General features: G+C 43.7%; 1 protein-coding gene across 1 annotated transcript; it reads right to left on the reverse strand.

The window, feature by feature from the left end:
- Positions 1-233: 233 nt before the first annotated feature.
- LOC121277371 (leucine rich adaptor protein 1-like) lies at positions 234-24,011 on the reverse strand. The gene is made up of 2 exons (XM_041186757.1): positions 23,582-24,011; positions 234-1,171 (listed from the first exon to the last, which is right to left on the reverse strand). Exons 1-2 carry the CDS (start codon positions 23,786-23,788, stop codon positions 782-784), a joined length of 597 nt encoding a protein of 198 aa, XP_041042691.1. The 5' UTR covers positions 23,789-24,011; the 3' UTR covers positions 234-781.
- Between the last annotated feature and the right edge of the window lie 3,154 nt (positions 24,012-27,165).

Consider the following 27,165-nt stretch of genomic DNA (forward strand, 5'->3'; position numbering starts at 1 on the left):
GTGGAATGAAGCTGGATGGCCACTTGTTGACCGGCATGGGCACAATGGGCCGAATGGCCTCCTTCCATGCTGTAAATTTCTATGATTCTATGATTATAATTAACAGTGGTAACCTCGTGCAGTTTTATTATTCAGCTGAAAATGAGTTTATTACTGGAAATAAGAGTCTAATACTCCGTGTGAGGAACCTGATTTAAAATCACTGAAAGTGACTTTTAAAAAAGATACTGAACCATTTAGTAGCTTCATTGATGTACACTGGTCAGTTTAATATTTTGTGAAGACTTTTAAAATGTGCCTACTAATACCTGTACGCCGAAGAATATAAGAACAATTTGAAGAGTTTCCTCCAACCAGCACAACTGGCAAAACCTTACAATTTCAAGCTGGCAAGGGTGAAGCCTGATTTGGGCACATTGAATCTTGAACTAATATTAAAGATTAATAGTAACACGGGCATAAGTGGTTTTGGGTGTAACTTGTTTATGTTTAAAATACCCTGATCTTTTGTACCGGTTTAACCAGTTCCACCCAGATTGCAATGAGTTCTACCCTAAGGTTTTAAAATACACTTGATGACAGCGTCGCAAGCACTGAATTTACCAAGGTACCAAAACCTTAATGCAGAAAATTTGACTTTGACGGAGATTGTAAAATGGGTGGTATTGGAATAGCTGCCTGTTACATGTTCCCAGGCAGCAGCTGTATAATGGGAAGCTGAACAATAACTTTATAAAGCTGTCAGTAAATACAAGCAAATATCTTCTTGGTTCCATGTAATTTATCCAAAACAATAATATCCATCATCAGAGTCGTCTTTGGATTCCTTATTGATAGATTCACTGTTAAGTGAATCTGTTGTCCCACACCCGTCCGAGAAAGGATCTAAGTCTGAGGGTGTACAGTGACCTGGCAAGTCTTCAGCCAGTGTGTCCAGGTAACTTCCCACTGATATTGCATCCAGTCCATCACTGCCATCTTGCAAACTGTTCCAACTGCCTTGGAGCGAAGTGCTCTGGCTTTCCACCAAGCTGTACAGGCTACTTGCCAAGCTGCTTTCCCTGCTGGCCATGATGCCTTTCTCCTCCATCATCCACTTGATAGATTCAATACCTTCATTGATAGATAATAGCTGATGCATCAACTTGACATCGATTGCCCTGAGATGAGCCTGAGGCAGAGAATGGCAAATAAATTAATTCAGATTGTGCCATAGCTTTATGCCTTTCAAAAGTACATATAGTATATAGGCTTGAAGTTCCTCCTAGCTAAAGTTGAAGTTTTATATAATAAATTTGACATGACATTTTTAACTTTCAAAACTTTATAACTGCATGTCATCATCATCCTCCTGGAATCTAGTGAATATTAGGACCTCTGCTGCATCTCCATGACATGAGCATGAGTATTGAGGGTATGTGCGCTGCCATCAGTCACACAGGAGACAAACATTCACAGATGCAAAGTGAGGCTGTCAAGACTGTCCTCATTGCATCTTATCATTATCCCCCAAGAATCTTGTGGCTATGAGGGCTTCCCAAGCACGCCTGCCTCCTCTGGCCAGTGCAATGGCTTCATCACTAGCATCCTCACCTTTGAGGACCTCATCATGGTTATACCCTTCGACATCATCTTCATCAGAGGGAACGTCAGCTCCTCCATCTCCTCCTCAGCCAGGTCCTCCCCCTTTTGCAGCACTAGGTTGTGGAGCGTGCAGCAAGTGACAATAATGCACAACACCCTCTGGGGACTGTATTGCAGTGCTCCACCAAACCTTTCGAGGCACGAGAGCCTCATTTTCAAAATGCCTATAATTTGGCTCATAGCACAGGAGGAGGCCATTTGGCCCATCGTGTCCACGCCATTTAATAAACATCTGACAACAGTAAACTCATTTTGCAGCGCTTGGCCCATAGCCCTGGAGCCTATGGCAACACAAGTGAATATCTAAATATTTCTTAAATATTACGAGAGTTTCTGACTCAACCACCCTTTCAGGCAGTGAGTTCCAGACTCCCACCATAGTCCGGGTCACAGCATGAGCCTCATTGTAAGGGCGCTCTGCTGCAGTATGAGGTAGGTGCACGGGCATCATCAGCCACTCTCTGTGGGTAAACCTTGTCTGTGAATAGCCAACCCAACAGCCTCTCTCGACCCTGGAAGATGTCAGGGATCTGAGACTTGCTTGTAGGAGTCATGGACGCTCCCTGGTATTCCTGCGCAGACCTGCAGGATGAGTTTTTGGTGGTCGCACACCAGCCGCACATTCAGCGAATGGAAGCCCTTGCGGTTGATGCAGTTGACTGTTTGTTGCGACAGAGATCTAAGTGAGTACAGTTGATGGCACCCTGCATCTGTGGAAAACCTGAAATCTGCATAAGCGCTTTTGGTTCCTGGCTTTCCTGATCCCAGGAGAAATGCACAATGTTCTGCGCCTTTGCAACAAAGGTGTCCGTGACCTCCTGGATATACTTGTACATGGAGGCTTGCAAGATCCCACACAGGTCATCTCTGGAGCCCGGAAAGGAGATATTGGCATAAAAATTGAGTGCTGCGGACACTTTCATGGTCAGTGGCACCAGATGCGCTCCATGCCCCTGTGGCACCAAATCCTGCAGCAAGTGGCAAATGTAACTGACCAATTCCCTAGACATATCCAGTCTTCAGCTACACTGGTTCTCAGTCATCTGCAGGAATGACAGGTACTGTCTGTAGACCCTGGTTCTAGTGAGGCGCCTACATCTTTAGCTACATGCGCTGCAAGCCCTACTGCCCCTTCATCTTGAGGGAGGTGCTCCTCCCTTTTCTGAGCCAGGCACCTCCGCCGCACTCTTCTTCTTCTTCTCTGCTCTCTGTAAGCCATGAGACATACCACTAAATCACCAGGCTCCATGATCCTGATGTTCTCCTCCTGCAGGATCAAAGAGAGAGATATGTGGGTCAGTATATGTGTCCTAAGCATTTCTCTTGGTTAAGCCTGAAGGCCCCTTCACGCATGTAGGGCAGTGCTGGCCACCACTTGGATGGCCAGTGTGTAGTGCGCTCATTGGCAGTCCTAAACCCCACCCACCTCCACCCCAGTCCACTTCACTTGACCCATTGGCAGCAGCTTCGCCCACTGGACTGCATGCTGTACTCCTCAGCTCAGGTGTAGGCATTCTCCTAGCCCGCACTGCAAGTCTGCACTGTTAGTTTGAACCATGAGGGACACTGGTCCAAACCTTAATAAAGACGTTGTAAGAGGCTCTGAGCAACTCCACCAGTGACTGTGTCATGGCCACCTTTAATACCTACCCAGTTGGCCAATTGCTCTGCTGCCCCCTTAAATTCACATTAATTTACAGTCTGTGCCCTAGGGGAGAAAAGTACTGGAGCATTTGGTGGTGCTTTCATGCTTTTGTGTTGCTTGAATGGGCAGAAAAGCTTCAGAGGCCTGACTCCAAGTGTGTTAATGCAGCTGCAGCTGAACGGTTTCAGCTGTGGAAGAATGCTCACTTCTGACAGGTTTTTCCAAATGTGTGGCTGCTTCCCTCACCACCACCCCACCCCCACTTCCTCCACCCCTTGGCATTTGCTTAAGTTTTTCCTTCAGTCTGTCTGCGCTGCGTTGCCACCCACCTCTACCCCCACCCCCCACCACCCTGGCTTGACCCACAATGAAGCCCTTGTCCAGGCACCGCACTGAAAGCCAGCTGGGAAAAAGCAACTTACCTGTGCTGTCGGCGAACGCGCGGCGCCTCTTCCTTGATGTCCTACAGGCGATGCTCATGAGCATTGTGCAAGGTTGTGTGCACTCATCTCCGAGTTCCCCTTGAAGTTCAGGTCACCAGGTGCACACCTTTTAAAGGCAGTCACGGAATATACGTTCTGAAGTCACAACGACATGTGCAGTAAATTTGACCTGGGGGGATTGTTCCAGCGAGCAGGGCTTATAATTAGGTGCAAATAAGACATTCCCGGCATCTGGCAGTGGCTGGAGCAGATGATCACAAACTGGTTTTATGACGGCGTAATACCAATTTTTGGCCTTCCCACCATATTTTCCCTCCTCTGCCCGCTATGATGCCCAATGCCGATGGGGCCGGAAAACTCCAGTCAGTGTTAATATTTCAAGTCCATATGACTCTTCTTCAGGGCTACTGAAAGTGTACCCCTTCGTTAGTCAAGTGTGTTCAGGGGAGAAATTTAAATAAATTAGTGAGTTTGTGACTCTATCCATGTTTGACATTGTAACATTATCATCACGTTTCTCATCACTCTGAGTGTGGAGATGATTCACTGATTCTTTAGAGACAACTGCCATTTTTAAAATAATGCATGCCCAGTAAGCCTCCCTAGTCAGGCTTGAAATACAGCATTTAGAAGCTGTGATAAATGCTCCTGTTCTGATATCTCATGTAAAATGTACTTGGAACTCATATTTTCTACCGTGCATTTACTGATATCGCCTTTCTACAACACAACAACCGCTGTCGGAGAATGTGTTACAAAATGCAGGGTTATCTCTGAAGAAGAGGTGCAAGGATGGGCATTATGGCTTTGTAGAGAATATTATTTTAAATAATTGGTTTCCCTTTGTTAAACATTTTGAAGCAGATATGCAAAGGAATATCTTTGTTTCTCCTGCACCAGAGCTGAGGCATGCCACTGTATCAATGTAAAGTCTGGGATAGTTAAGTGCTCCGCAAGACAGAGTGGTTGCTCTGCTGCCGGAGAAAGAAGTTTATATTCTATTGATGGCAGCGTTCCAGTGGAGATGTGAGGATGGATGAGTGTTCTGGAGCTTCACCTGACTGTTTTTGGCAGTGAATTTTTGTGCAGAACCTCCTATCAGAGAGATGTGGTAGAATTCATGGTAGAGTGGAGTGTAAGGATTATATGTAGTTTATGGGCTTGATAGTGTTTTCTCAATCTATTTAGCTTTAGCTCTGAAGAAGAGTCATATGGACTCGAAACGTTAACTCTCTTTCCCTCTCCACTGATGCTGCCAGACCTGTTCAGTTTTTCCAGCATTTTCTGTTCTTATTTTCTCAATCTATGTTTCTTATGTTCTTAATAAGTGCATCACATATGAAGCTGAAAGATTTGTATCAAGCTTCCTGAGAGTTTTAAAGTTTCTAATGTAGTTGTATTCTTAATCTACTAAATAATGAGTTGAATAATTGATTACATGTTTAATCAAGTAACAAGATATTCACACACACATACAGCCAAGTTAAGATGTTTTAGAGTATAATTTATGGGAAACATTTGCAGTCTTTTAAGTAGCATTATTTTTGTTTATGCATTTGTCTTTCTTCAGGGGTTGCTCACCCCACCCGTTAGAAAAGTTGGTCCTAAACTGACTGACTTTAAATAAGGCTGCCCCGCAGCAATAACACACTGAGAGTGGCCTTGAGTAGCTGCGAGTGGGACTTCCACCTCTCTGTGGAAGGAAGTCCAGTCAGCAGCTCTTGCAGTCCCAGCAGCACCAGAACTCAATAGTGGACTACAAGCAGTCCCAAGAAAAGCATGGAGACCAGACCCTGGTAAATGTTAGGCATTTTGGGCAGTGAGGGATCAGGCACCTTAGTGAGGGAGGCAGGTTTTAGAGGCCAGTAGGGGAGGCATAAAGGAGTATTACAATCTTAAGGGGGGGTACCCCCAAGGCGGATAGGGCACCCCCCAAAGGATGTACACTCCCTTTCTTCCCATCTTTTCAATAACTTGGTTGAGAAAATGGCCTTCTCACTCTCGCACGCCTTTCACTGCCCAGTGTATTATGGCAGTTGACTGGAATGAGGGTCTTAATAAGCAAAAATTGGCCGCTTAAGGGCCCCAATGAGCCTAAAGATGGGCGGGTTAGTGGGTGCCTTACCCATCACCGTGTTATGGAGACTGGGTCGGTGGTGGGCAGGAAGGCAGTGGGCTACCAATGCATATGTTCTCTGCCAAAAACATGCCCAGTGAGGGGGGCATAAAATCCAACCCAATATTATCCTTCTCATGGCATATTACAATACTAGCCAAGATGTAATTACATGTTGGCAAGATCTCAGGTTCTTTGGTTCTATCCAAACAAAGATTAATACTTAGTATCACAAAATTATAGGTGCTGCCCGCCAAACCCTATGGTTATTTTTTATTGTCAGAAAGAAACACGGTTTTTTTAAATTAATAAATTAGACAGAATGAATAGTACCTTGACAAACATCACAAGATTGCCTAGTGAGACTCAAGCTGCACTTGCTGTTAGCCATTGCACAGCACGGTGTGAATTTGCTGGACTTCTGCATGCTGCACTTTGTGTGGATACAGGAAAGTGCACTTATAAAAAAAAATTGTTTTTTTAAATTGAAACTCCTTCCCTGCCCTCTTTGCCACTTTTCTGGTAAAGACATATACTCTGTCGTGGATTAATTCCAATATGATTGCACAAGCAATAGCCACTCTCCAGTACCTTTCCCAAGTTAAACAGAGGTAAGCCATGATAATAGCCACTAGAATACACAATTACGTGGAGCATCACTGCTGAGCTTGGTACTGTTCTTCTCTGCACTTCTAACATTGAGCTACTGAAGAGCAATAGGACAATTAATTTTGCCAGATTTCACATCTGTTCAACATTTCAATATGAAGATATATGAAGGAGGGCTAGGTGTACATGGAGTGTTTAGCCATTTTACACAGCACAAGTTAAAATCTAAACCCATGGTCAGAATTATACTGTCAGAACTGTGGGTTCCTTCATCAGGAGTAAATGCATGTCTCAAGCCCACACCATTGGGCAGCAGGACTGCAGAAACTATTTTACCCGCCGCCAAGACCATCCCTCTAAGCTGATGGCCCAATCAGAGAGAGCCAGCAGCTTGGCAGTGCCACCTACAGAGGTGGTCACTGTGAGGCCAAGACTGTCACCCACCATACCCGCTTTTCTTGCCCCAATTGAGGCCCTTATGTTGCCAATGAATGACCGCTTAAAGCCGATTCCCACCCGGCCTCAATTTTCAGGCTGGCAGGACGAGTTCAAGGGCAGGGGGAAGCCCAACAAGTGACCCTGCTCAGCCTCGGGCAGGAAGTGGGGGGTGGGAGGGAGGCAGGAAGGGGATGGTGCCTCCATCAACGGCCTCCATTTAACTTTGGGCACCTTCCAAAAAAGGCCTGGCCCCTGCATGTGCCTCCTCCCTCTCCGGCCTCTCCATCAATACTTTCCCCCCGTCCCCTCACACCTGCTCGTGGGTCTCAGCTCCCCTCCCCACCCTCAGACCCTCCCACTTTTCTAGTCCTGGACTCCCAGGACCTAGGCTCTGGGGACCTACCTCCAGCCAACTAATGCTGTTTGGAGTATATGGGGCATACTGCCAATAATGTGTTTACCGATGACTCCTCAGATGTTGGGAAGGGATACTCCACCATCCAAAAAGTCCTGGCCATTAAGTGCTCGGGTTCTCTGTCTCAATTTCTGAGAATGGCTATCAACAAATATTCATTATAAGCTCACAGACCTCCACAGCTAACTTAGCCCCCTCACACTCTGCACCCTGCATGGATTCCATTCCATTCTCCCAGTTTCTCTATCTTCTTCACATCTATTATGATGATGCAACCTCCCATTCCAATGCTTCTGATATGTCTTCCTTTTTCCTCAACGGAGGATTCCCCCCCACCATGGTTGACAGGGCCCTCAACCATGTCCAACCCATTTCCTGCACTTCTGCTCTCGTCCGTTCCTCTTTCTCCCAGAATCATGATAGGGTTTCCCTTGTTCTTATCTCCTACCCACCAGCCTCCATATTAAACAGATCATCTTCCGCCATTTCAGTCACTTTCAATGTGATGCCTCCATCAACACATCTTCCCCTTCACGCCCTTTCAGCATTCCATAGGGCTCATTCACCCCATGACACCCTGGTCCATTTCTCAATCACCTCCAACACTCCCACCCCCTTCCCACGGTACCATCCCATGAAAACACAGGACTACTGCCCTTTTACCTGCTTTCTCCTCACCATCCAAGGCTCCAAACACTCCTTCAAGGTCAGGCAGTGATTTCCTTGTACTTCTTTCAAATGAGTCTACTCTATTGGCTGCATACAATGCAGTTTTGTCTATATTTGGGAGACTAAATGCAGACCGAATTCAATTCTAATTGAATTAAATTTTTTACTGCCAGTCCAACCTTACGGTTGACGGGCAGGTGAAAAAGCCAAGCGGCCTTTGGATTTTTTGCGAAACCTCATCCATAGGTGGGATGAGGTTTCGATCCACCATTAAAAAAATAAAATATTATTAAACTAATTTCTAAAATGGCTCTGTTCATGTGACAGAGTCACATGAGGGGACATGTTTTTAACATTTTTAAATTCTCTCTTTTTTATTTTTCAAAATCTTCATCTCCCTGAGGCAACTCTGAGCCTCAGGGAGCTTTTCCTGTGTACATAGGCACGAAATTCCCAGCTTGACCTCCTACCACTGACCCCCCACAGCCCCCCCCCCATCCCTGCCCCCCACCTCAAAAAGGCAGCACTGAGCACTGCAGCACGCGTTTCACCTTGGGCGGGTCCCGATCGCGGGCAGTGGTCAGCTTCCCGACTGCTCCTGCTCGCCCTTGACGAGCCTGTCCGACGATGGCAAAATCCTGGCCCGAGTGTACAGAGCAGTTGTTGTCACCAAACTCCTGTAGTACAACAAGACCTGGACTACGTAACAATGACACATAAGAGCGTGAGAAAAATTCCACCAGCAATGCCCCCGCCACGTCTTCCAGATTCAATGGAAGAACCATCAAACCATTAAACAAATGCTAGTGTGCTAGTGCCCTTCTTGAAGCCAGCTCCACAAGCGTTCAGGCAAAACTCTTGCAAAATGAACAACAATGGACATGCTCGAAAAAGCATCTCCCCAGCCAGGCCCTGTGTGCTCAACTCTCAAATGGCCAGCATTTCAGGGAAGGCAAAGAAAATGCTACAAAGACACCCTGAAGCTCTCTTTGAAGTGCAGAACCATTTACATTGATGATTGGTTTGACCTTGCTACCTATCATTCAAAATGACAACAATTTTTTCATTAAGCTGTATCAAGTTTTGAGCCTACACACTTTAACGATGAGACAGAGCAGTGGCAGAGAAGGAAAGAAAAGGAAGCAAATCCTGCACTCCAGATCCCATTCCCTCATGGGAAATTCTGTCCCATATGTCAAAAGATCTGTGGGTCAAGAGTTGGCCTGTTCAGTGACATGAAGACCCACGGCAGAAACTCGCGACCCTGAGTAGACTTCATCCTCAAAGGAGGGACAGCCACCACCGAAGACAATAGCATTCTTGAATAATAACCTGACAATGTCTATAAAATCTCAGCTTGTGTGATAAATCATTAGCATATTTTCAGTGGAAAGTTTTCATTCACTTTGTGTCAGTGATGGCATGCTTGCCTCTGAATGACAAGGCTTCACACTCAAGTCCTACTTCAGGGCTAGAGCATAAAAATCAAGATGGATACTCCAGTGCAATACTGAGGGAGCACTGCACGGTCAGAGGTGTCAGAGGTGTTTGAGTTCCGAAGAAGTCAAATTGGACTCAAAATGTTAACTCTATTTCTTTCTTAACAGATGCTGCCAGACCTGCTGAGATTTTGCAGCACTTTCTGTTTTCGTTACAAGAAACAGCTTATTAAAAAAAAGGTCATTTTCACATTGCTGCTTGTGGGAGTTTGCTGAGTGCAAATTAGTTGCTGCATTTCCAGCATTCCAACAGTAACCAAAAAGGACTGCATTAGCGGTAAAGCTCTTTGAGATATCGGTGGTTAAGTGCAATATAAATGGAAGTGTTTCTTTCAAATTGTCTTTTGAGTTTTTATTAATAGTTTTCATAATGCTCATTGGTGCTAGAACTCAGATGAAGGATCAATGAGGCCTTGGAATAAGGGTAATAAACTGACCCAAATTATGATATCATTTTATTTGCTTGTCTGACAGTTAAATGGTTATGATTCAGATGTAAATAGGAGACATCAGTGGTTTTGCATATTAAAACTGCCTCAAGCCAGAACCGAAGGTTACCCTAATGTTTTATTTTTTTCAGTAAACACTACTTGTCTGTTCTTGAACTCTGTTCAGAAGACATTTTGGCAATTTGGTGCAATGCTAGATGTAACTAGAAACTGGTTTGCCTAAGACAGCCATATTACCCTGATTTCTTGTAAAAGATTCTTAGTCCATCCTAGCCTTATATCTTTAAAGTAAGTCTTTGTCTGATTTCTTAACACCAGCATTTGTAAACAAGATATTAACCAATGTCAGTGGACTAGATCCAATGTCTATAATTTGAGTTATTACTGAATCTTTACTGTTTGAATAAAAGCCCTATTTGCTCCTGGAGACAGTCCCAATAATAAGTATTTAGTTTGAGTTAGCTCTATTTAAAAGTGAACACCATATCAAGGAATTTGGTATTGCACGTTCTTCTCCACCTCAATGTTAGAACCTGCCAGTTACGTCCTGATAGTTTTATTGTATGCTTTAGGGGAAAAAAAGAGGGTAGCACTGTATAACATTTAGACTGTCTTCATTTTATTAGTTTCTGAGTCCAGTCAAGGATATTTTTTCTTGCTCATCCTGATGAAGATTGCTAGTCCTGCAGAAGAAAAAAATTAATATTTTGCATCTATCAACAACTCCAATGTCGCTAGGTGAAATGTAACACAATCAATTTCAATTATTCCCTACACACATTTGATAAATAATGGACAGTATATATTTCTGGTAGTAGTCCAGAGTGGTGTCACTACCAGTGGTGCTGCAGCTTTTCAAAGGTCCACACAAAGTTTTCAAGGATTCTGCCCATAGCTCCATCTCCAATGCACAGACAATTTGAAGTAAATTTAACAGTGCTCTCTGATGGTTACAGTAGTCAGAGTTTTACCCTCCAGCCCCAAGTCACCGTACGACACCAGCACAGTGTCATTTTAGTTCCCGGTCCCTGTACTGCACAGGATGTGAGGAACGGGAAACTGCTGCTTGGCCTCAATGCTTCCTAGTCATTGATCCAGTGCTAGGTTGCCAAGGAGATGATGTCCAGTCTCAGCAGGCATGTTCTGCATGGCATGCTTGTAACAGGCAAGTGGAGAAGCTGGTACGGTTGTCAATACCATCAATCTCATCAGAACACTACCAGCTTCAGTGGCAGTCCACCCATCACCCAAGGACAGCCCGCCCGCCTCACAGTGACAGCCCGCCCGCCTCCCAGTGACAGCCTACTAACTTAAGCATAACTGATCCAGGTAACATAGAACATGACATGCATGTGTGCTTGTTAAAGATACCACCATATCTTGACAGAATTGTTGCTTAGCACCAACTGAAAATTTTACATTAAGTTAAACAAAAACATTAAAAATATGTGCTTAATTGCATAACTAAATTTTATACTGAAAACGTACAATATAACAGGGGTCCCTGGTGTTTTTATAACATGGGAAGGGGTCCCAGAAGCAAAACCACTGACTTGGAACAGTCAGAATACTATGTCTCTAAATCTCTATATTCTTCCTCTAGCATCAACATTATTTTTTTGTTTCCCAAAATAAGCAATCTTTATGATTTCTCCAAGTGTGATTGCTCAATTAATATTTTGTGCTATGATTTACAGTCAATGGGACCTGAGCTGAATCTGTTCAAACTTACTTTAATCAGTATGTTTAATACCCATCAAAGACAGTAACAAAGAGGCATAGAGGCTCAGGATTATCATTAGAGGAATAAAGGGAACATTATTTTCCAATTAGAGGATGTTACAAATTCAAGTTAGGCATGCATATCTCTCAAGTTTAATGGCATCCATGATCCGAGCACTTTACTTTTATGATAGTTAACTCACAATACCTTCTATCAACTTGCATGGTAGAGGAATCTGTGTCTTTAGTGTAAGGTGCAGATGGAGAGAAACAATTATGACCATATTTGCTTAGTTCAATTGGCAAAACTTATTTTCGAATGATGATATAAAGTCTATTGGACATGCTACCGGAACCCCACTCCAGTGAGTTGCATTCGTAACAGAATACCTTTTCTGCATCTGAAATTTGGGTCGGCCTTTCTCTAGGCCTTTTTGCCAAAGCTACAGCTGCTAGTGCAAAAGCTGGACTGCTCTTTACTTTCTCATATTCTATTCAAGTTGTTAACTGTTTACAGTTAAAAACAAATCAAAATCTTCCCTGCAACATGGGTGTGATGTGCTTATCAATTTTGGAAACATGTTACCAAATTATTTTCAATCAATCAGGAGAGAATATCAAGGCTAGCCTTAGACCACACATTTCATAAAATTATAGAATGGTTACAGCACAGAGGGTGGCCACTCAGCCTGTTGTGTTCATGCCGGCTCTCTGTAAGAATACAGCTAAACTCACTCCCCCGCCTTTTCCACTAGGCCTGCAAATCTGGAAAAACTCAGCAGGTCTGGCAGCATTGGCGGAGAAGAAAAGAGTTGACATTTCGAGTCCTCATGACCCTTCGACAGAACTAGGTGAATCCCAGGAAGGGTTGAAATATAAGCATTTAAGCTGGTTTAAGGCGGTGGTGGTGTTGGGTGTGGGGGAGAGAAGTGGAGGGGGGTGGTGTGGTTGTAGGCAAAAGCAGTGATAGAAGCAGATCATCAAAAGATGTCACAGACGGCAGAACAAAAGAACACATAGGTGTCGAAGTTGGTGATATTATCTAAACGAATGTGCTAATTAAGAATGGATGGTAGGGCACTCAAGGTATAGCTCTAGTGGGGGTGGGGGGAGCATAAAAGATTTTAAAATATTTAAAAATAATGGAAATAAGAGGGAAAAAGAAAAACCTATATAATTTATTGGAAAAAAAACAAAAGGGGGAAGAACAGAGGGGGGAGGGGGTGGGGATGGAGGAGGGAGGTCAAGACCTAAAGTTGTTGAATTCAATATTCAGTCCGGAAGGCTGTAAAGTGCCTAGTCGGAAGATGAGGTGTTGTTCCTCCAGTTTGCGTTGGGCTTCACTGGAACAATGCAGCAAACCAAGGACAGACATGTGGGCAAGAGACCAGGGTGGAGTGTTGAAATGGCAAGCGACAGGGAGGTTTGGGTCATTCTTGCGGACAGACCGCAGGTGTTCTGCAAAGCGGTCGCCCAGTTTACGTTTGGTCTCTCCAATGTAGAGGAGACCGCATTGGGAGCAACGAATGCAGTAGACTAAGTTGGGTGAAATGCAAGTGAAATGTTGCATCGCTTGAAAGGAGTGTTTGGGCCCTTGGACGGCGAGGAGAGAGGAAGTGAAGGGGCAGGTGTTACATCTTTTGCATGGGCATGGGGTGGTGCCATAGGTGGGGGTTGGGGAGTAGGGGGTGATGGAGGAGTGGACCAGGGTGTCCCAGAGGGAACGATCCCTACGGAATGCCGACAGTGGGGGTGAAGGGAAGATGTGTTTGGTAGTGGCATCATGCTGGAGTTGGCGGAAATGGTGGAGGATGATCCTTTGAATGCGGAGGCTGGTGGGGTGATAAGTGAGGACAAAGGGGACCCTATCATGTTTCTGGGAGGGAGGAGAAGGCGTGAGGGCGGATGCGCGGGAGATGGGCCGGACACGGTTGAGGGCCCTGTCAACGACCGTGGGTGGAAAACCTCGGTTAAGGAAGAAGGAGGACTTTTTCTTCTCCGCCAATGCTGCCAGACATGCTGAGTTTTTCCAGGTAATTTTGTTTTTGTTTTGGATTTCCAGCATCCGCAGTTTTTTGTTTTTATTTAGGCCTGCAAATCTGTTCTGTTCAGATAATTATCCAATTCCTTTTTGAAAGTCACAATTGAATTTGTCACAGCCTCCTCTTGGGCAGTACATTCCAGATCCTTACCGCTCACTGTGAAATATAGCTCTTCCCAATGTCACCTCTGGCTCATTTGACAATTGCCTTAAGTCAGTGTCCTCTGGTTCTTGACCCTTCCACCAATCGGAACAATTTCTCCGGGTCCACTCAATCCAGACTCCTTATGGAGCGGCAGTAAAACACAGTGTCATTATGCTCTTCGATCAAAATTATCTTAGAACTGTAGAATGGTTACAGCACAAATGGAGGCCATTCAGTCAGTCATGTCTGTGCTGGTTCTTTACAAGAGCAACTCACCTAGTCCCAATCTTCCATCTTTTCCCTGTAGCCCTTCATTTTGTTTTTCTCTCAGATAATTACCCAATTCCCTTTTGAAGATCCAGTTTGAATCTGCCTCTACCATACTCTCAGGCAATGCATTCCAAATTCCAACCACTTACTGCATCAAAAAGCTTTTCTTCATGTCATCATTGCTTCTTTTGTAATCACCTTAAATCGTTGTCCTCTGGGTTCTCGATATTTCTTTACCATAAAGTTATGCATTTTCATTTTAAAATGCAACAACAAGGAATTTCCTGGAAATCTGCACCAAAATCAGTGGTGAATGTGTTGCAAAGGTGCTTTTGATTGCTATTTTGCATTGTTGAATTGATATGTTATGCTGCTTTGTGGTTCATTATGAACTGAAAAGCACTGACTGAAAGCATGATGATAGGAGATTCAACACTAACTTTCAAATGGGAATAGGATAAATATTTGGAATGGAAACTATTCAGGGTCCTGAGGAAAGGGGAGGGGAGTGGGACTAATTGGATAGCTCTTTCAAAAAGCCAGCTCACACATCATGGGCTGAATGGTCTCCTTCTATGACTCTATGTTGAGTGTCAAGAAGACTAATACTTTTGGGCGTCTTTCAGTTCATTCTTAGCTATTTCAATAATGTTCACAGAGTATGTTTTCCCATTTTCCTGTATTTGTAATATTTACATTTCATATGATGGTGTTCTTTCCATGTTAATATTTTTTCCATCTTATTCTTTACTTCCTGATATGCCTTCTCTGACACCACTGTCCATCCAGGTTTGTCCATCAGCAAATTTGACCAGTTGCTATTGCATTTCTATGTAGAAGCCATTGATGTAAGCTGGAAATAGTAATAGTTCAATACTAATCCCTGAGTCACCCCACTCTGTATTTCTCCACATTGACACAATTCCTTGAACAAGTGCCACTATTTTGTTATCATTCGATCATACCCAAGATTTACCCTGAATAACTTCAGCATTAAGTTTAACGGTGAGACTTCTATGTGAAACTTCATTAAATGCCATTAGGAAGTCAAGGTACATCAGTTTGTGTGTCTTACTACAGTCCACTTGGGTAACCCTTCCTCAAAATGTCAAGAAAATTGGTCTATCTGAATCCATGTTTGCTGTTGTTAACTAAGTTAATATTGTAAAGATAATGTGATTATTTTTCTCACAACAACAAAAATGTTCCATTGAATAACAGATGGAGCTATTTATCTGAGATCAGAACCGACACATTAAAAATTTGATTGGATAATTTTGTGCTGAATCACAACCTTCAGTTATATTGCACATTGTGCCAAGGTGAGCTGCGCAAAAGCTCTGCATATCCCTATTTCCTAGTGGTCTGGATTACACTGCACCATGTGAACTCACACCAGAATGAGACTACCTACTCAAGGCTCTAGGGCATTCAGGAGCTAGGCCAGAACACAACTTCAAAATCATCCTGCTACTTTTGAATCAGCACGAATCTGAAGCTGCCTCAGATTGATACAAAGGAGCCTTATAACTACAGTTATGTAGCATATGTCAAAAAATGGAAGAAGTGGATAACACTGTGAATTTACACAGTTACAAAACAACAATTTGACTGCAAAAACAGTGCTATTCAATATTAAATTATTGACTGTGATGCACTTTCAGAAGTTCTAAGGAAATGAATATGAAAGACACTATATAAATACATTTGCTCTTGCTTGTCACAGAATCACAGAATTGTTATGGTGTAGAAGGAGGCCATTTGGCCCATTGTGTCTGCACTGGCTCTCTGGGCATTTTAATTTAGTGCCAATCTCCTGCCTTTTCCATGTAACCCTGCACATTGTTTCTATTTAGATAATCATTCAATGCCCTCTTGAATGCCTCAATTGAACCTGCCTCCAACACACTTCCAGGCGCTGCATTCCAAACCCTAACTACTCGCTGTTTGAAAAAGTATTTTCTCACCTCGCATTTGCTTCTTTTGCAAAACGCTTTAAAACTGTGTCCTCTGGTTTTTGATCCATTTATGAGCGAGAACAGTTTCTTCCTGTCTACTCTGTCCAGACCCCTCATGATTTTGAAAACTTCTATCAAGTCTCCTCTCAGCCATCTCTTCTCCAAGGAAAACAGTCCCAACTTCTCCAATCTTTCCTCATAACTGAAGTGTCTCATCCTTGGAACCATTCTCGTAAACCTCTTCTGCATTCTCTCCAATGCTTTCACATCCTTCCTATAGTGTGGTGCACAGAACTGTACACAATACTCCAGCTGAGGTCTAACCAGTGTCTTACATAAGTTCATCATAACATCCTTGCTCTTGTACTCTATGCCCGTATTAATGAAGCCTAGAATAATGTATGCTTTAGAAAAAGCCCTCTCTACCTGTCCGCCACCTTTAATGACTTATGTACATATAGCCCCAGGTCTCTCTGCTCCTGCACACCCTTTAGAATAGTACCCTTTATTTTATACTGTTTCTCCATGTTCTTTGTACCAAAGTGTAGCACCTCACACTACTCCGCATTGAACTTTATCTACCACCTAGCTGCCCACTCCACCAATGTATCAATGTCCTTTTGAAGTTCTACACTCTCCTCCTCACAGTTTACAATTCTCCCAAGTTTTGTGTCCCTTGCACACCAAGATCTAGATCATTTATATATATCAGGAAAAGCAAGGGTCCCAATACCGATCCCTGGGGATCTCCACTACAAACATTCTTCCAGTCCGAAAAATACCTATTAACCATTCCTCTCTGTTTCCTTATCCCTCAGCCAATTTTGTATCCATGTTGCTACTGTCCCTTTTATTCCATGACCTATAACTTTCTTCACAAGTCTGTTGTATGGCACTGTATCAAATGCCTTTTGGTAGTCCATATGCACCACAACAACGGCCTTGCCCTCATCAGCCATCTCTGTTATCTTTTCAAAAATCTCCAGCAAATTAATTAGATACAATTTTCCTTTAACAAATCCACGCTGACTCTTCCGAATCAATCCAAATTTTTCCATGTGACTATTAATTCTATCCTGAATAATTGTTTCTAGAAGTTTCTCCACCACCAAATTTAAACTGACTGGTCTATAATTGCAAGGCAGATCTTTACAACCTTTTTTGAACAAGGGCGTAATGGTTACAATTCTCCTGTCCTCCAGCAGCTCCCCAAATCCAGGGAATATTGAAAAATTATTACCAGTGCCTCTGCAATTTCCACTCTCACTGCTGTAAATATTCTTGGATGCATCTCATCTGGTCCCGGTGCCTTATCAACTTTAAGTACTGACAGCTTATCCAATATCCCTTCCTTATCAATTTTAAACCCTTCTAATGACTGAGTTTCCTCCTCTGTCACCATGGCCCAGGCAGCATCTACCTCGTATGTAAAGACAGATGTAAAGGGAATTGATTTAACACCTCAGCCATGCCTCTTGCCTCTATGTGTAAGTCCCCTTTTTGGTCCCTACTTGGCCCTACTTCTCCTTTTACCCCTACCCTTTTACTATTGATGTGATTATAGAATACTTTTGGATTTCCTTTTATGTTAGCTGCCAATCTTTTTACACAATCCCTCTTTGCTTCTTGTATTTGCTTTTTCACATCCCCTCTGAACCTTCTGTATTCAGCTTGGTTCTCAATTGTATTTGCTACATGACACCTGTCATAAGCACACTTTTTCTTCTTTAACTTAATTTCTACCTCCTTTGTCATCCAGGAAGCTCTGGATTTGCTTGTCCTACCCTTCCCTTTTGAGGGAACACACCTGGACTGTGCCCAAACCATCTCCTCTTTTAAGGTAGCCCAATGTTCAGCAACTATTTTTCCCACTAACCTTTGGTTCCAATCTATCCGGCCCAGCTCCTTTCTTGCCCCATTGAGGTTGATTATTCTTACTCTGGATTGACCGATATCATTTTCCATCATAATCCTAAACCTTATGATACGATGATCACTGTCCCCTAAATGTTCCCCTACTGTCACTTGATCTACTTGGCCCACCTCATTCCCAAGAACCAGGTCTAACAGAGCCTCCTTTCTTGTTGGACTGGACACATTCTGCTGTAGGAAATTTACCTGAACACAATCTAGGAATGCTTGTCCCTCACTGCCCCTTACACTTCCACCATCCCAGACTATATACGGGTAATTAATGTCCCCCATTATAACTACTCTATGATGTTTACACCTCTCTGTAATTTGCTTGCAGATTTGTTCCTCTATATCCTTCCCGCTAGCTGGTGGTCTATATATTACACTGATCAATGTAATCCTCTTCTTATTCCTTAGATCTAGCCAAATTGATTCTGTCTTTGAATCCTCTGACACATCCTCTTTCCCTTCTCCTTTTTTCCCTTTGCTATCTTTCTGAACACTTTGTAACCAGGAAGGTTTAGCACCCAGACCTGACCTTCCTTAAGCCAGGCCTTTGTTATCGCCACAACACCATAATCCAACAAGGCAATCTGTGCCTGTAACTCCCCAATTTTATTAACTATACTCCTTGCATTCACATACATGCAGTGTAACCCTGATTTAGACTTCATTACTTGCTCCCTTACTACGACTCCATCTATTAACTTACTATTCTCTATTTTAGAGCTATCTGCCTCTCCCAACATTCTGTGCACCCTGGCATTACTTTCTTATATTCTCTTCTGGTTGCCACACCCCTGCTGAGCTTGTTTAAACCCTCCCCAAGAGCACTAGCAAAACGATCCGTAAGGAACTCAGTCCCTGCTCAGTTCAGGTGCAACCCATCCGGCTTATACAGGTGCCATCTCCTCCACAGCCTGTCCCAGTGTCCAAGGAAGCTAAAGCCTGCACCATCTTTCCAGCCACACATTCATCTGTCTTGTCTTCCTACTTCTGCACTCACTTGCACGTGGCACTGGGAAGAATCCAGAGAGTACTACTTTAGAGGTCCTGCTTGCTCATATTCTACCTCGCTCCCTAAATTCCACATCCCCCTTCCTACCTATGTTGTTAGTACCAATGTGGAACACGACTGTTCGCCCTCTCCGGCAAGAATGTCCTGCAGCCATTCTGTGACATTCTTGACCCGAGTACTAGCAAGGCAACAAACGATCCTGGGGTCACATTGACGACTGCAGAAATGCCTGTCTGCTCCCCTAAATAAAGAATCCCCAATCAATACTGCCCTTCTGCTCTTCTTCCTCCCCTTCTGTACAGCTGGGCCGCCCATGGTGCCACAGGCTTGGTTCTTGCTGCTTTCTCCCAAGGATCCATCGCCCTAACTGATATCCAGAATGGAAAACCAGTTAGTGAGTGGACCTCTGGGTACTCCTGCACTACCCGCCTGTTTCTCTTGGAGTGCCTGTCGGTCATGCATCCCCTAACTGTCTGCTGGTCCCTAACTTATGGTGTGACCGCCTCTCTGAACGTGCTATCCACGTGGTTCTCTGCCTTACGGATGCACCTCAGTGACTCCAGCTGCTGTTCAAGCTCTGATACGTGGAGCTCAAGCTTGTGCAGCCGGTGACACTTCCTGCACATGGGCTCGTCTGGGTCACGTGAATGTCCGCGACTGCCCACATGCCACAGGACAGGCATTCTGCCTAGTTGAGCTGTCCTGCCATGCCTTAACCTTAAACTTTTAAATCCTACTTAATAAATCTTACCAAAAAGTACTGTTCCTACTTTATTCTAAGCCTTAGGAATGGAATAAGCCTTAAGTACTCACTAGATAGACAGTCACCAGACACTCATCAAATAGCTAGCTTCTTCTCCAACCAATCAAATTGCTTCTTTCCTGTGATGTCACAATATGTTGTTTCTCACTCTCCTTTCAAAGCTCAGTGTGGGCCGGTTCCGAACAGTTGACAGGTCCATCTCTCCAACTGCTCTTCCTGAAGGTGTATGGAACTGTACTCACTTGGTTCTATCCTCATTGACCTAATCATAGCCAGGGAATCACCAGCAATTGCTTATCTTCCCGCATGCTCACCATTACCTTTCGTGCCCCAAAGACCTATCCTACATGCAACCCCTCAATGATGTCATCCAAAAGCACAGTGTTAGTTTACACATATACACTCATGACACTCAGCAATACCTCCCCCCGACCTCTGTTGACCCCTCTATTGTCTCTAAATTATCAGCCTGCTTTTCTGACATCCAGTACTGGATGAGCAGAAATTTCCTCCAATTAAATATTGGGAAATCTGAATCCATTGTTTTTGGTCACATAACAAACTCTGTTCCCTAGCTACTAAATCCATCCATCTCCCTGGTAACAGTTTGAGGTTGAACCAGACTGCTCACAACTTTGGTGTCATATTTGACCCTGAGACAAACTTCTGACGATTTATCTGTGCCAGCACTAAGAGTGCCTATTTTCTCCTCTGTAACATCACCTGACTCTGTCCCTACCTCAGCTTGCCTGCTGCTGAAACCATCATTCATGCTTTACTTACCTCTAAATATAACGATTCCAAGACAATCTGGCTGGCATTCTACCCTTAGTAAATTTGAGGTTATACAAACCTCTGCTGCCCATGTGCTAACTTGCACCAAGTTTGGTTCATTCGTTACTCCTGTGCTCTCTGACTTAGACTGGCTCTCAGTAAAGCAATGCCTTGATTTTAAAATTTGCATCTTTAGTTTCAAATACTTCCATGGCTTCACCCCTCCCTCCCTCTGTAATCTCCTCCAGTTTGACAACTCTCCAAGATATCTGCTCATCTAATTCTGGCCTGCTGAGCATCCCCAATTTTAAAAACAAAAAAACTGCGGATGCTGGAAATCCAAAACAAAAACAGAATTACCTGGAAAAACGTCAGGACTTGGAAAAATTTATTAATTTTGCTTCCAATCTCCACCCCTCCATCATTTTCACGTGGTCCATCTCTGACACTTCCCTTCCCTTCCTTGACCTCTCTGTCTCAATCTCTGGTGATAGACTGTCCACCAATATCCATTACAAACCCACCGACACCCACAGCTATCTCGACTACAGCTCCTCACACCCCACTTCCTGTAAGGACTCCATCCCATTCTCTCAGTTCCTTCGCCTCCGTCGCATCTGTTCCGATGATGCTACATTCAAAAACAGTTCCTCTGACATGTCCTCCTTCTTCCTTAACCGAGGTTTTCCACCCACGGTCGTTGACAGGGCCCTCAACCGTGTCCGGCCCATCTCCCGCGCATCCGCCCTCACTCCTTCTCCTCCCTCCCAGAAACATGATAGGGTCCCCCTTGTCCTCACTTATCACCCCACCAGCCTCCGCATTCAAAGGATCATCCTCCGCCATTTCCGCCAACTCCAGCATGATGCCACTACCAAACACATCTTCCCTTCACCCCCCTTATCGGCATTCCGTAGGGATCGCTCCCTCCGGGACACCCTGGTCCACTCCTCCATCACCCCCTACTCCTCAACCCCCTCCTATGGCACAACCCCTTGCCCACGCAAAAGATGCAACACCTGCCCCTTCACTTCCTCTCTCCTCACCGTCCAAGGACCCAAACACTCCTTTCAAGTGAAGCAGCATTTCACTTGCATTTCCCCCAACTTAGTCTACTGCATTCGTTGCTCCCAATGTGGTCTCCTCTACATTGGAGAGACCAAACGTAAACTGGGCGACCGCTTTGCAGAACACCTGCGGTCTGTCCGCAAGAATGACCCAAACCTCCCTGTCGCTTGCCATTTTAACACTCCACCCTGCTCTCTTGCCCACATGTCTGTCCTTGGCTTGCTGCATTGTTCCAGTGAAGCCCAACGCAAACTGGAGGAACAACACCTCATCTTCCGACTAGGGACTTTACAGCCTTCCGGACTGAATATTGAATTCAACAACTTTAGGTCGTGAGTCCCCTCCCCCATCCCCACCCCCTTTCTGTTTCCCCCTTCTCTTTTTTTTTCCCAATAAATTATAAAGATTTTCCTTTTCCCACCTATTTCCATTATATAAAATAAAAAAAAAAACCCACTAGAGCTATACCTTGAGTGCCCTACCATCCATTCTTAATTAGCACATTCGTTTAGATAATATCACCAACTTTATCTTTAACACCTATGTGTTCTATTGTACTATTGTTGTTGACATCTTTTGATATTCTGCTTCTATCACTGCTTGTTTGTCGCTACAACCACACCAACCCCCTCCACCTCTCTGTCTCTCTATCTCTCCGCCCCCCACACACACACCTTAAACCAGCTTATATTTCAGCTCTTTCCTGGACTCGAACTCAAGTTCTGTCGAAGGGTCATGAGGACTCGAAACGTCAACTCTTTTCTTCTCCGCCGATGCTGCCATCCCCAATTTTAACTGTTTCAACATTGGTGGCTGTGCCTTCAGCTACCAAGGCCCCAAGCTCAGGGATCCCCTCCCTAAACCTCTCTGACATTCCGACTCTCTTTCCTCCATTAAGACGCTGTGTTTTTCGACATGTATTCTGATATCATCTTATTTGCTTAGGTGTCAACTTTTGCTGCAAAACACCCATGAAGCAGCTTGGGACATTTTATAACATTAAAGGTGCTATTATAAATGCAAATTGTTTTTGTACTTTGTTTTTTAAGATTTCAGTTCAACCCTAGCCTGACTGATGTTAGCTTGAAGCTGGACAATTTTATGACTATGAATTCAAAGCACAAATCTGTCATGCGGAAACCACAAAAATAATTGGACCTCTGCTGAATCAGATCCTTTAAACTACCAGGAGCTTCACTCTGCATCAGGCTTGTACGATTGAACTATTAACCATAACTCTGAATACCCAAACTGTAAAATTATTCCATTTTACTCTGTCTTGTTCTTTATCTTAAATACTTGTTTCTGTAAAAACATGCTCTTCAAAGGAACAGTTTTTTTATATTTAAGATGGCCAGTAAAGCTTTGCTTTATCAAATAAAAAGGCCATTCGCTTTAAACTATCCAAATAAATGAAAATTTCGAGAAACACAAAGGATAGTTGCTGGTAGGGAATTATCTAACTTGTGACCAAAAAAGTATGTGGCCCCTCCTCCCAAAAAAATCCAAAAATTAATTTAAGGCACGTCAGTAAATCATTTTCCTCATAATTATATCTTGAGAAAATGTTTTTTTGCATCCACATCACAACTTTACGCTTCTGACATTTCGATTCCGCCTTATGCGTTATTGAATAGTAGCACCAATGAGCAGGTTGCAGTTTGATAAAAACAAAAAAACTGCAGATGCTGGAAATCCAAAACAAAAACAGAATTACCTGGAAAAACTCAGCAGGTCTGTCGAAGGGTCATGAGGACTCGAAACATCAACTCTTTTCTTCTCCGCCGATGCTGCCAGACCTGCTGAGTTTTTCCAGGTAATTCTGTTTTTGTGTTGCAGTTTGCGCTTGGACTGTGGTGGACTTTCGAACAAAAGTTTATTCAAAGTGCGCCCGTGCATTTCTTCCTAAGTACATTCGCTGACATCAACTCACAGGCACTGCACATTGTCCAGTTAACCTCGCACGTGCTCCAACACTTACCATCTCTAGTTTCAATATCTGAATCTTGGTCTCCAGCTTCTGCAACGTGCTGGAGTCACTCAATATGCTTGAGGTAGAAAGAGTTACATTATCGTCTTTGCGCCGGCCCAGCCGATCCTCTCTCAGTGATCGCAGCAGGCTTTCGGGAATCTTGCGTCCCATCTTGATCTCTATTTCCTTTAACTCCGGCAGAACACACTCCTCCATCCTCGCAAAAGGCAGATAATTGTACAAAACTGAATAAGTGGCAACTTTTAAAAATTAAACTTAAAAAAAAACAATCGTGAAAATGAAGAGACTTTAAGACAGAGTCCACACGGCATTGATCATATCAGCATTTATCTGATGGCTTCAGGCAATTCGGACTGGCAACAAAACAGAATAAATTACATCCTATGTGTAAAGATCATCGGGTTGCGATGTACGCGGTGAGCGGCTCCTCAGAGGTGACAAGTCGAAGTTGTCTCGCTTGATCGAGGACAAGATTCAGCTGGTTAAGGAACAGTTGGCATCCAAAGGAAAAGTACAGTAACTGTTCTTTCAGACATTCCTTTTTCCAGGAGCTTCTGAATTAATGCAGAAAGCAGAAAATTAATTCTGAAAGCAGAGCGATAAAACAAATAGTCAGTGAGCCGGCTGCTGGAGATAGGAGTTTCAAACAACTGGCTGTGAGAGCTGACCTTGGCGTCTGCCTCTCTCTCTTTCCCACCTCCCGACCAGAAACACCAGAGTAAAGCTACAGGTGAACCAACCTCTTTACCGTAATCCGCAGAGTAGAACAACGCTCTTTTACTTTCAGCTGCTCCTTATTTCCAGCCTCTGTTTATTGCAAGCTGGATCGCAAAGATGCATTTGCATCAATGGCCATTGCCTGATGTGCTTTGGAAAGCTTTCCGCTTTGCTGCTAACCAGTAGCACTGTCATTCTGAAGGCTTACCATCCTAATGTGTGGCCCGAAACAAAACTTTCAACAAACGTGGGCTATTTCGGAATGAGAGCTGTGAACTAGATTGGCTATGCACGGTGCCAAATGAAACGTAATAACCCGGCTTTATGTAGGGTTGAGTTGGTAGGCTGCGGTATACCTCCAAACAGAAGGAACAGACAATCGCAAACAATTTAACCATCTGAATGAATCTCACTCCCGACAAGTTAACACAATGAAACACTCAATATCATTATTGTACCAAAGTTTCTCATTTTTTAAAATCAAGTTTTAAAGTCTTTATGTACTTATAAAAAATTGTGATAGGAGGATTTCGGTTTGGACCAGATGACATAAAGTTGAACCTTGAACCTCTCCCATAAACATACAAATTATCTACAGACTGGTGCACCGCCACTCAGCACACTCTGTTCCCATGTGAGAACATGTATGTGGTGTTTGAACATTCACTCTTAATCTTTAGTGATCTCTCTCCAATCCTATACCCTTGCCCTGACATCTTCGGCCTAAACTAGATGCGTAGAGTGATGTGCTACTTTAGTAAATAAGCATGGATAGATGTATTGTAATTGTCCTTCTACTTTTGAACGCTATACATTAAAGCAGTATGGCGCACACCTTACTTTCAGTGTTCACTTTTTTAGTCACTTTTCTCTCAACATCTCCCAATCAATTTTACTATGTAAACTGTCATCATGCAGTTGCCGATTCTGACCAGTAGGTACTGTTGTGAAATAAATTTTTGAGGCACTCCCAACTCCATGGTTAATATAATCATCGAGTCGTTACAGCACAGAAGGAGGCCGTTCGGCCTGTAGCGTCCATGCCAGCTTAGTCCAATCTTGCTGTCATCAAACAAATCACCCATGTACTCTTCCCAGCTATGTCACTGGTAATCAGGAGCCTTAGCTCATTCCTTCCCTAACCCAGTGACAGTTAGCCAATTGTAGTTACCACGCCAGAAAATTCAACTAACAAAGCACAGACCAGTAATCATCCTGGAAGCCTCTTTATCCAATGGGTTCAGGTAAGGTGTTTTAGGCTCTGGGAGAAGCCCCATCAACACCTCCCCTCATTATCTTCTCTCCACCCAAATCTCTCTACAGATAGCTGCTGACCATTTTCCAGTGCTTCAGAGTGGAAACAGAATGCGTAGCCAAGTTGCTAAGAATTCTTTGCTAGCCAAGCTGCCAAACTCTAGCACATACAATGACAAGGGCAGCAGGTGCATGAGAACACTACCACCTCCAACTCATGCACCAACCTGACTTGGAAATGTAATAAGCTGTTCCTTCAGCAATGCTGTGTCAACATCCTGGAACTTCCCCCACCCCACCCCCAGCGCCTTGAGTAGCATTGTTGCTCCGCCCACACCACATAGGCAGCAGCAGTTCATCAGCACCTTCTCAAGGGCAATGAAGGACAGGCAACAGTGAACATGAATGAATGTCCACAGATCCCTAAAAATAGTAGGACAGGTCAATAAGGCAGTTAAGAAAGTATATAAAATCCTTTATTTTATTAGCTGAGGCATAGGATATAAGAGCAGGGAGGTTTTGCTGGAACTACATAAATCATTAGTTAGGCCACAACTGGAGTACTGTGTGTAGTTTTGGTCACCACATTATGGAAAGGATGTAATTGAACTAGTGAGGGTACAGAGGAGATTTGCAAGGATGTGGCCAGGACTGGAAAAATTGCATCTATGAAGAAAGATTGGATAGGCTGGGGTTGTCCTCCTCAGAATGTAGGAGGCTGAGGGAAGATTTGATTAAGGTGTATAAAATTGTGAGGGGCTTCAACAGAGTGGATGGGAAGGGTCTATTTACCTTAGCAGAGAGGTCAGTGACTAGGGGGCATAGACTTAAAGTGATTGGTAGATATATAGAGGGGAGATTGGGAAAATGTTTTTCATCCAGAGGGTTGTGGGGGTCTGGAACTCACTGACTAAATGATAGTGGAGGCAGAAACCGTCAACTCATTGAAAAGGTATCTGAATATATATGTCAAGTGCTGTAACCGGCGGGGTAACAGACCAAATGCTGGAAAGAGGAATTAGGCCGGGTGGGTCATTTCTCGACCACCCCAGACACAATGGGCCAGTTGGCCTCCTGTGTCATAAATGTTCTGTGATTCTAACAAATGCATCCTGGCAATGCCCACATTCTGTGAACCATGGAGAATGCTAGGAATTACTAAAGACATAAGCTTATGATCTAAGTTGATATTCTACTGCATTACAGAGGCAGTGTTGGAGCTGCTGACCATCAGATGAAATGCCAGGCCTGGCTGTTCTAGTCTTTCAGGTGAATATTAAAGATCCCATGATATCATTCAAAGAAGGATATTAAATTGTCCCAGTGTCCTGGCCAATATTTTTCCTTAAACAAAACCACAAGAAAACGAGCTAACTGGTAATTCATCTTTGCTGTTTGGCTCCCTCATGTGCTTACGTAATCACAGTTACTGTATGTCAAATGCATTTGTAAGAACAACTCTTGTATAAAGAAGATAAGACACTAAATAAATTCATCTTTTTTACATAAATCTAATGGCTTTTTTTTGACAATATCCAATTCCCTGTTCTTCAGTTAATTTATAGTAATCGTCTGGATTACTTGCTGGCCATTGCCCTAAA

This window comes from Carcharodon carcharias, chromosome 4, assembly GCF_017639515.1.
Source record: "Carcharodon carcharias isolate sCarCar2 chromosome 4, sCarCar2.pri, whole genome shotgun sequence".
Lineage (NCBI taxonomy): Eukaryota > Metazoa > Chordata > Chondrichthyes > Lamniformes > Lamnidae > Carcharodon > Carcharodon carcharias.

What these genes read in the sequence shown, in the direction of transcription:
- LOC121277371 (XM_041186757.1), bottom strand. Translation starts at nt 23,788, where the DNA reads ATGGAGGAGTGTGTTCTGCCGGAGTTAAAGGAAATAGAGATCAAGATG. An exon ending in AGATATTGAAACTAGAGATG is followed by an intron (nt 1,172 to 23,581) that starts GTAAGTGTTGGA and finishes TCTCTGCCTCAG; the next exon opens with GCTCATCTCAGGGCAATCGA.